Source organism: Carcharhinus amblyrhynchos, chromosome 26 (genome assembly GCF_965287045.1).
Source record: "Carcharhinus amblyrhynchos chromosome 26, sCarAmb.v2.hapA, whole genome shotgun sequence".
Taxonomy (NCBI): Eukaryota; Metazoa; Chordata; class Chondrichthyes; order Carcharhiniformes; family Carcharhinidae; genus Carcharhinus; species Carcharhinus amblyrhynchos.
In genome coordinates, this window is record NC_137349.1 from 40,856,785 (window position 1) to 40,867,444 (window position 10,660).

The 10,660-nt window shown below is 43.8% G+C and overlaps 1 protein-coding gene across 1 annotated transcript in view; it reads right to left on the minus strand.

The window, feature by feature from the left end:
- The window catches only part of cherp (calcium homeostasis endoplasmic reticulum protein), a 77,407-nt gene that overhangs the window by 25,413 nt on the left and 41,334 nt on the right, over positions 1-10,660 (minus strand). The window contains exons 11-12 of the mRNA XM_080213228.1: positions 8,880-9,121; positions 2,454-2,587 (exon numbers count right to left, since the gene is read on the minus strand). Coding sequence (XP_080069354.1) covers positions 2,454-2,587; positions 8,880-9,121 — 376 coding nt within the window. The remainder of the gene's footprint in view (positions 1-2,453; positions 2,588-8,879; positions 9,122-10,660) is intronic.

Here is a 10,660-nt window from a genome sequence, read left to right on the forward strand (position 1 = left end):
TTCCCCAACATTGATATTCTTGCAATTATTCTGAGTGCAGCAAAAAAAAAGCTTCATCAAAATCTTTTCTCAGCAATACTCAATGCAAATTTACCAGCATGTAAATATAGCAAGATAAAGTCATGAAAGACTTTGGTAAATGGAAGTGTGTTATGGGACAAATTATCAGAAATTGTTATTAAAGCAAAGTCATTCACAGCATTTAAAAACAAATTAGATAAGCATTTGAAGAGGAAAGACATTAAAGCGTAGAAAAATCAAGCCAGAAAAATCAGGTAAAAGTACACTGTGGACCTATCTCTGGCACAGTGTACTTCTTCTGTGCTTGAATTTCTGATACTGACAAGAGACTGGGAATCCTAGGTTTTCCTGAAGTTACTATACAGAATGTTTTTGGAAGTCGTCGTGGAAGCAAAGTAAAACCACAGTTAGAACCTAACGGGGTTAATGATAATGAAATTAGAAGACATCAAAAAATATTAGAAAGGGGGAGATCGTTGATAAACTAAACGTAGAGGGAATGAAACCTGTTTGCATTATTAAAAGCATGGAAAAAGATAGTAAAGACACTATTGCACATACATCCACTATAAAAAACAGTAGGAAAGAAATGGTGGCAGAGGACTGGCAGAAAGCTAATATTATTCCTGAATTTTAGAAGGGAGATGGTATGAGTCCAGATAATTTAGACCTATTGGCTTATCAGTGGTAGGAAAGATAATGGAAAAGACAAACATCTGGAAATTGAAAATATAGAAAAAAAAGTACTGGTTTCAAAAGGGCACATCATGCTTGATCAAACTTGTTGATTTCTTTAAAGAAATAAGAAAAAGGGTAAATGTCAGTAGCGTGCAATTGGTGAACACATTTGGCTGTTAACCAAAAGGCTGGCGGTTCATGACCATCCAAAGGCAGAGCTTTCACTACTTAGGGTGGCTTAGTGGCATAGTGGTTAGAACTGCTATCTCAGTGCTGGGGACCTGGGTTCAATTCCAGCCTTGGATGGTTATGTGGAATTTGCACATTCTCCTTGTGTTTGCATGGATTTCCTCCAGGTGCTCCGGTTTCCTCCTACACTCCAAAGATGTGCAGGTTATGTGGATTAGCCATGTTAACTTGGTCCTTAGTGTCCCAAGAAGTGTAGGTTAGGGGGAAATTAGTGGGGTAAATATGTGGGGTTACAGGGATAGTGCCTTTGTAAGATGCTCCGTTGGAGAGTCAGTGTAGACTTGATGGGTCAAATGGCCTCCTTCTGCATTATAAAGATAGTACAATTAAGATTTTCAAAAGGCCTTCAATAAGGTACCACATCACTCAGGATTGAGATTAGAGTATGTGTTGTTAGGAAACTGGTAGCAGAGCAGATAAAAAGGTGGTTACAAAACAGAGTGTGGGTTATAGTTAGTTATCCTGACTGGCAAAGTTGAAAAGTGGCGCCTCACAATGGTTTTTTGAGACTGCTGTCGTTTACCATTTACATCAGGGATATAGGAGGGACGCTTCAAAACTTGCAGATGACAAAAAATTATGAAGCACAGTCAATACTGAGGAGATGGATACAACTATAAGATGACGTTAAGAAACTTGTAGAATGGGCATGCAATTGGCAAATGAATTTTAAGAGGTGGAGCAATGTGATAGAAGGAATAAGAAGGTTGGATACTTAGAAAATAAAAAAAACACCTAGAATACACAAAATCACAAGCAGCAGCGATAGGGATTAATAAACAAAAAGCAAACCAAGTAGTTCCAGAGGAACAGAAAAGTGGACAAGTTATATAGAACTATGGTTAGACCACACTTAAAAGCAGGAACATAGGAATCAGGAGAAGTTGGCAAATTCAGCCCTTGAAGCCTGCTCTGCCATTCAATCAGATCATGGTTGATCTCTCCCTTCTCAAATCCTCAAGTCTCAAGTGCACAATTCTGGTCTCCAAGTTATGAAATGTTAAAGGCACTGGAGATGGTACAAAAAAGATTCACTATTTTAACAGACATTCATTTTTACAGAATTCAGAGGACTGAAGGGGTGAGCTGATACATCGAAGAAATATATGAACATGAAAGGCCAGAAAATGTTCCCACTTTAAGGGAAGTCCAAAACAAGGGATAATAAATATAAGATAGTCACTAACAGACCAATAAGAAATTAAGGAGGATCTTCTTTACCTAGAGAATGGTTAGAATGATATTCAAGGGGAAAGCTAGAAGTATTAGAGGGGGAAAGGGATTAGAAGTGATGAGGGTTACAAATTGATGGGAGGAGGCTTGTTTGTAGCATAAACATAGGTATATAGCAATTACACAATAATGTCTCTGTGGCATTATGGTCTATGCAAGCAGACTATTAACTTCATTGACTCCAGTGCCTGATCACTATGGTAGGTAGCAAACATATCTCACCAGACATAGAAAAAAGCTAAATATCTATACATAGGCTTTGCAAGGCCTACCTGTTTCTTGGTCTGTCATGAGATGGAGGACTGTAAAATGCCTCAACTGCAGCAAGCAATCTCTCATTTGGCGGCATTGGAGGTGGAAGACGCATATCTTTAGGCTCCAGAGCCTTGTAGTCATAATCTTCCAGCTATTTGAAAATAAGAACAAGCAATCAATAGTTGGTTCACCGATCATATTTAGCAAGTTGCTTGTTAGTTTGATGTTTGTATTTTTTTTAAAATGGAGGGAGCAAAATATCTGATAATGGATCTTGCTACTAAAGTTTTAATGACACCATTTTAATCTATCTTTTAAAAAATGATTTCTAATGAATGGCTGGACTATAAATGTCCTCTTCACATTTTGGCTTTTGATGACAAAATGTTAGTGATGGTTCACTGCTAGTTGTAAATGATATATGATCCATGAGACTAAACTACACCTCAGTGCATATATTATAAGTAACTTCAATACGTATACCAGAGTCCAATTAATCTGGGCAAATTCCCATAGACTAAGCACCTAAACTAGACTGTCGCTTTAATACAGAACTGAGGGAATGCTGTAACAGCAGAGGCTTGCCATTAGCAGAACTAAAGGATGCCATGCTGGTCCTTGTTACGATGATTTAAAGATATGACATCAAGTTCCACATTCATGCTGGCAAAATCCAAAACCATCACAGTACTCCCTCTCTCGGTCTTTAATGCCCGTGTTGTCAGGCTTGTCTGACACCCTGTCCTGGATAACCAGCAATTTTCCACAATTCAACATGGGAAAGACCAAAGTCATTGTCTTCAGCCCTCGCCACAAACACAGATCCATTGTCACTGATTTGCCCCCTCATAAACCACTATCTCAGCTTGAACAAAGCATTGGCTGAAACAACTGTAAACTCTTGGGCAAGAGATATTGGGGCCAGGTAGATTGTGGATGCGTGAAAGAATTTATTTTTAAATCCAGGAAATGGTAATGATTCCAACAGGAAATTGGATGGGTGCCTGAGGAAAATGAACTTCCAGGGTTACAAAGGTACAGCAGGGGAACATGACTGACTGGATTGTCCTGCAGACGGCTGGCATGTACTCGATGGGCCTAATGGCCACCTTCTGTGCCATAATGGCTTTACAACTGAACAGAATGTAACCTCAGCTTCACATCTCACCCCAGGTTTAGCTCTGACCCCTTGGCACCTCCATTAACCAGGTTGCCTACTTCCACCTCTATCCTTTCAGCGATTTCCACCTTCCCTCAACTCATCCACTACTGAAATACTCATTGTTATCAACTGACTCAACTATTTCAACGATCTCCAGGTTGACTTCTTTTGGAAAAGAAAATCCCAGTAGATTAGAGAAAATTTTAAACCATTAGACATTTAAGAAATCAACAGAACCACCAGCATTGAGTTAAATGAGTCTAAGTCAGACTCATAAGCTAACAAGGGAACAGTTTGCACATGTGAATGCAATAAGAGATTTAAAACAAGTGATTGTGATTTTAACATGTGTTTTGATATTTTAAATGTATTAACAGTATTTTATAAAGCAATTGTGCACCTTAGCCAAGAGCAGGTTGCTGCAAAGCCTGATGGTACAGGGACAGACAGAACCACATTCTTAGGAAACAATGGAACTTCAGAATGTGCAAGTTTGTATCAGCAGAACGATAGCAGAAAAATTCTCAAGGCAGCTTCATGAATAGGATTAATTCACAATCCAGATAAGGCTGTGCCTTCTCAGACATGAGAACATGCATTAGCCCATTTTGGCCGATGACATGGAGAACTGGTGGAATATAAATTTTGACTTTTGTCTGAGGTTGCTAAGCAGTAGAGGAAGTAGAGTCAGCAACTGGGGAAGGAAGCATCTGGAATTTACAGACCAATGAAATCCCACTACATCAGAGGGTAAAATGCAATTAGCTGAAGTATGTCTCAGGTGTTATTAATGATATTGCAGATGACTGATTCAAAGCTAATGCAAGGCAGGAGAATTTGATAAGAGGAATCTATAATTGATCTATCCTAAGCTTTGTACGTCGGAGTTATTGGAAAGGTCAGACTGCTCTTTGTCTAGGGCTAGGGCTAGGGCTTTTCAATAATTTCTCCTCGAGATCCCCGGTCAAATAAAAGATACCCCTTTAAATTGGGACACTGGCTTTCCTGAGGCTTTGCATTGGCTGAGGTTTTGGCAATACCTGGCCTCCGGGGAACATGTGGGTGCCGGCAACGTAAGCAAAATGCAGACTGAGGATCTGGGGAGGGAGTATGAAAAGCTTGGAATGGAATTAAAAAGTAGAACTGACAAGGTGGTTATCTCTGGGCTACTGCCTGAACCGTGTGCAGATGGGCGTAGGGTTGACAGGATTAAGGAAGTGAATGGGTGGCTCAGGGATTGGTGTGGGAGGAACGGGTTTGAATTTATGGGGCATTGGCACCAGTATTGGGGTAGGTGGGACCTGTTCGGGAGGGATGGGGTTGGTCTGAACCGTGCTGGGACCAGAGTGCTGGCGAATCGAGTAAAGAGGACTGTAGACAGGGCTTTAAACTAATTAGGGGGGGAGGGTGTGAGGGTAGGTGACCTTACGAGGTCTAAAGTTAAGGAGAGTGTACATGTAAGGGAAGAGGCCGAGGATGTCCCAATAATAGAGGGAGTAGGGGGCGTGAGTATAGTTGGTGGCGTTGCGGCAAATAGGGTCCAGGTGAAGGCTGGGATGAAAGCACTTTATCTGAATGCACGAAGCATTCAGAATAAAGTGGATGAGCTGATGGCGCAGATCGACACAAATGGATACGATCTGGTGGCCATTACAGAGACGTGGCTGCAGGGTGACAGGGACTGGGAGCTGAATGTACAGGGCTATCAAGTGTTTAGGAAGGATAGGCAGGAGGGAAAAGGCGGGGGCGTAGCTCTACTGATTAAGGATAGCATCACGGTGGTAGCAAGGGATGATATTGGAGCCAAGGAGCAGAACGTGGAATCGTTGTGGGTGGAGATTAGGAACAGCAAAGGGAGGAAGACGCTGGTGGGTGTCGTCTATAGGCCCCCGAATAATGATCTGGAGACGGGGCAGGCTGTTAACGCGCAAGTAAGTGCGGCGTGCAGGAATGGGACGGCCGTAGTTATGGGGGATTTAAATCTGCATATTGATTGGTCGACCCATGTTGGACGTGGGGGGCTCGAGGAAGAGTTCTTGGAATGCTGCCGGGATAGTTTCCTCGAACAGTGTGTGTTGGAGCCGACGAGGGAGCGAGCTATCTTGGATCTGGTGCTATGTAATGAAGCGGGTAGAATTAGGGACCTTGTGGTGAAGGATCCTCTTGGGGAGAGTGATCATTGTATGGTGGAGTTTCTGGTGCAGATGGAGGAGGAGAAAGTGGGTTCCCGGACACGCGTCCTTTGTTTGAATAGAGGGAAATACGGTAGGATGAGAGAAGAATTGGCGAACGTGGACTGGGAGAGCGCGTTGGAGGGAGGGTCTGTTGAGGAGCAGTGGAGGATCTTTAAGGAGATCTTTCTTGGTGCTCAACGGAAATTTATTCCGATGGTCAAAAAGGATAGTAGGAGGAGAGGTAATAAGCCGTGGATAACAAAGGAGGTGAAGGAAAGTGTTAAACTAAAAGCGGAGGAATTTAGAGTAGCTAAGAGTAGTGGGCGAGAAGAGGATTGGGAGAGGTTTAAATGTCAACAAAGATTGACAAAGAAGTTGATAAGGAAGGGTAGGAGAAACTATGAAGCTGGGCTAGCGCTTAATATAAAAAAGGATAGCAAGAGTTTTTATAAATATATAAAAAGGAAGAGGCTGGCTAGGGTGAATGTTGGTCCTTTAGAGGATGAGAAAGGGGACCTAGTGGTAGGGGATGGGGATATGGCTAAGGTCTTGAATAACTTTTTTGTTTCTGTCTTCACGGAGGAGGACGTGAATAATTTGCCGGGTGTTAGCGATAGAAAGGTGGTAGGACTGGAGGGTCTTAATGACATTACTGTTACTAGAAAGGCGGTGCTCGACAGACTGGAGGGGCTGATTGTGGACAAGTCCCCAGGACCGGATGGAATGCATCCGAGGGTTCTGAAAGAAATGGCGGAGGTGATAGTGGATGCCTTGGTGGTTATTTTCCAGACGTCGCTGGATTTCGGGGAAGTGCCGGAAGATTGGAAAACGGCTAATGTTACGCCGTTGTTTAAGAAGGGTGCCAGGCAAAAGGTGGGGAATTATAGGCCGGTTAGTTTAATGTCTGTGGTAGGTAAAATGTTAGAATCCGTCATTAAGGAGGAAATTGCGAGGCATCTTGAAGGGAATTGCTTGATAGGGCAGACGCAACACGGTTTCATTAAAGGGAAGTCGTGTCTGACAAATTTACTGGAGTTCTATGAGGATGGGTCTAGGGCAGTGGATAGAGGAGAGCCGGTGGATGTGGTCTTTCTAGATTTTCAGAAGGCGTTTGACAAAGTGCCTCACAAGAGGTTATTGCAGAAGGTCGAGGGACATGGAGTTGGGGGTAGGGTGTTAGCGTGGATAGAGGATTGGTTGTCAAATAGGAGGCAGAGAGTGGGGGTCAACGGGTGCTATTCGGATTGGCGGATGGTGACTAGTGGAGTGCCCCAGGGGTCAGTGCTGGGGCCTCAGCTATTTACCATTTATATAGATGATCTGGAGGAGGGAACCGAGTGTAGAGTGTCGAAATTTGCTGATGACACCAAGATTGGGGGAACAGCAAATTGTGCGGAGGGTGTAGAGAGTCTGCAGAAGGATCTAGATAGGCTGGGCGAATGGGCCAGGAAATGGCAAATGGAATTTAATGTTGGCAAGTGTGAGGTGGTCCACTTTGGTAGGAAAAATGGTAGGAAGGACTATTACTTACGGGGCGAAAAACTGCAGCAGGCGACGGTGCAGAGGGACCTCGGGGTCCTTGTGCATGAGTCGCAAAAACCCAGCTTGCAGGTGCAGCAGGTGGTCAGGAAGGCGAATGGGATGCTGGCCTTCATAGCGAGGGGGATTGAATTTAAAAGTAGGGAGGTCTTGCTGCAGCTGTATAGGGCATTGGTGAGGCCGCAACTGGAGTACTGTGTGCATTTTTGGGCGCCGCACCTGCGCAAAGATATTTTGGCCTTGGAGGGAGTGCAGAGGAGGTTTACTAGGCTGATACCGGAGTTGAGGGGGTTGAGCTATGAGGAGAGGCTGAATAAACTGGGCTTGTACTCGTTAGAGTTTAGAAGAATGAGAGGAGATCTCATTGAGACGTATAAGATGATGAATGGGATGGACAGGATAGAGGTGGAAAGACTCTTCCCGCTCAAAAAAGACAATAGGACTAGGGGGCACAGCCTCAAGATAAAAGGGGGGCGGTTTAGAACGGAGTTGAGGAGGAACTTCTTCACTCAAAGGGTGGTGAATCTCTGGAATTCTCTGCCCGTTGAAGTGGTGGAGGCTGCCTCGCTAAATATTTTTAAGACGCGGGTTGATGGGTTTTTGATAGGAGAGGGGATTAAGGGTTATGGGGAGAGGGCGGGAAAGTGGAACTGAGCAGCGACAGATCAGCCATGATCTTACTGAATGGCGGGGCAGGCTCGAAGGGCTGGATGGCCTACTCCTGCTCCTATTTCTTATGTTCTTATGAACCCCACTAATAGCTTCCCAACTTCCATTCTCTCAACTTGGAACTCATCTGCCCTTACCCTATCTCCACTGGTTTTCCCAGTCCATCAATTTAGCATTTTAAATCAGTCACGGCATCAACCTCTCCATCTCTGTAAAGTCATACAACTGTGCAACCATCCTAGAACTCTACATCCCACCAAATCTGCCTATTTGTTATCCTACTCTCTTCACCCGACCACTGGTAGCCATTTCTTTAGCTACCCGAGACTCAAGTTATGGAATTACTTCTCTAAACATTTTTGTCTCTCTCGTCTGCTTCAAGATGCTATTTGAAATGTAGCTCTTTGACCAAAAATGCAGTCACCCTTCCCAATATCTCAAAAGCAAAATACTGTGGGCGCTGGAAATCCAAAATAAAAACAAAAAGCCCTGGAAAAGCTCAGCAGATCTGGCAGCACCTGTGAAGGGAGAAAGAGTTAATGGCTGGAATTCTTCGACCTTGCCTGCAGCTGGATTTTCTGCTCCAATTGCAGCAAATGGAGATTTGGTCGAGAACCAAATTCTCTGATCTTGCTGGCAGTGGCAACGGGGCGTGAGAGACCGGAGAATTCTGGCCAATGTTTTGAGTCCAATATGAGTCTTCTTTGGGACAGTTTTGAAGAATCATACAGGACACAAAATGTTAACTCTTTTTCTCGTTCCACACGTGCATCCCAATATCTTGTATGTTGTCCAATATTGCTCCTGTGAAGTGCCTTTGACACTTTCCTATATTAAAGGTGCTATTTGAATGCAAGTTATTGTTCAGCCAACAGTTTGGGCAGTGATTGGCTGCTTACCTTCACTAGTGGTGCCATTAATCCTGCTGGGAGATCAAAATATGGCACATTAGGTACCAGGCTGGGGTCATCTGGGCTGATCTGAGGTGGAGGAGGTCCTTGTCGTCTGATATGTGGAGGCTGTCCATTAAACCCTGGTGGAGGACCAGCAAAATCGGGATGCTGAGGTCCACCCCATGGAGGAGGTTCTCCCATTCCTGGTGGCGGCAATCGATGTGGAGGATGGTGAGGAGGGCCCATATCTGGAATACATACATCATACAGGCATTTCAGTTAAAGCTTTGCACCAGGTTCAGTCTATTATATTAATGTACCAGTCTTGTGCATACCAACACACGTACCACCTGGCCTAGACATGAAAAAGCACCAAGATGTTGAAGCAGACTTTTATGGGAGGCTGAATCAATTGTAGTGTATAAAGAAATGTCAGCATTTTTATTGTGAATTTTGAATCCAACTACAAGTTGTGATCTCAAAAACGTTAGTTGGAAGATAGAAAGGATCACACAGCAACCATTGGTGGGTCACAGTTTATTATAAAAATGTGGAAATAAAACCAACTTTGTGGATTATATATGCAATTCACAAGACAATTATGAACGAAAAAGGCCATTTAGAACAAGTCTACGCTGCTCCTAAATGCAGTGTCTAACTGACTTCACCAGACTTTCTTCTCTCTCCTTTTTGTCAGCCTCAATTCTCCTCTTTAATCAGGAACTGATTGACCCCAGTCATAGATAGCAGGCTGCCATTTCTTTAGCAGCTGCACTTTGAGGTATAGCATTAGGTTTCCCCAGGGTCTGTAACTCAACAGAAAAACTGGAATGCAAATGTCAGTCAAGACAAGAGTCCGAGCTAGAATCTTTTGCGCATTATTATCATTAGTATTGATATGGCGCACTGCTGAGTTAGAAAGCTGTACAGTCAAGTCTGACTCCACAATCTTGGACACAAAATCTAGGCCGATGGCCCAGTGCAACACTGAGACAGTACAACACAGAGGGCTGCTAGCTGAGGCATTAATCAAGGCCTCATTTGTCCTTTCAAATGGATATAAAACATATATCATGGCATAAACTACATCTTCTTGATGTCCTGGACAATATTTACCCCCAAATAACATCACTAAAACAGGCTTTCAGTCACATATTGCTGTTTATTTGCTAGATTTCCTACATTTCAACACAAGGACCCCCGTAAAGCAGAGGGAGCCTAGAGAGAGAGAGAGAGAGAGAGAGGGCATGCATAAAGCAGAGGGAGTTTGAGAGAGAGAGCACACAACAAGCAGAGGGAGTTTAAGAGGGAGAGTGCGCATAAAGCAGCAACAGTTGGCAGAAAGGGAGCCCATACAGCAGAGGGAGTTTGGGGGGGACGGGGGACGGTGGTAGTAGTAGGAGGAAAGAGAGCATATAGAGCAGAGGGAGTTTGGGAAGCGAGCGAGAGAAAAAGAGAGAGACAGCACTAGAGCAAAGGGAGTTTGGTGGGGGGGGAGAGAGAGAGAGAGAGAGAAAAGAGACAGAGAGCACATAAAGCAGCAGGAGTTGGGAACAGAGAGAAAGCATATAAAATGGGGGTGTTGCAGGTGAGAGTGAGACCACGAGAGAGCAACCAGAGTTCTGCATAGGTTGAGAGAGACAGCCCATAAATTAGCAGAGGCTTGGTACCAGAATTAAGTATATCTCCTAATGTATGAAATGGGAAGGGGAGGATCCAGTTGTCGTGGTCTACATGAAGACCAACAACATGGGTTGAACCAGGAATGGTGTTCTGCTAAAAGAATC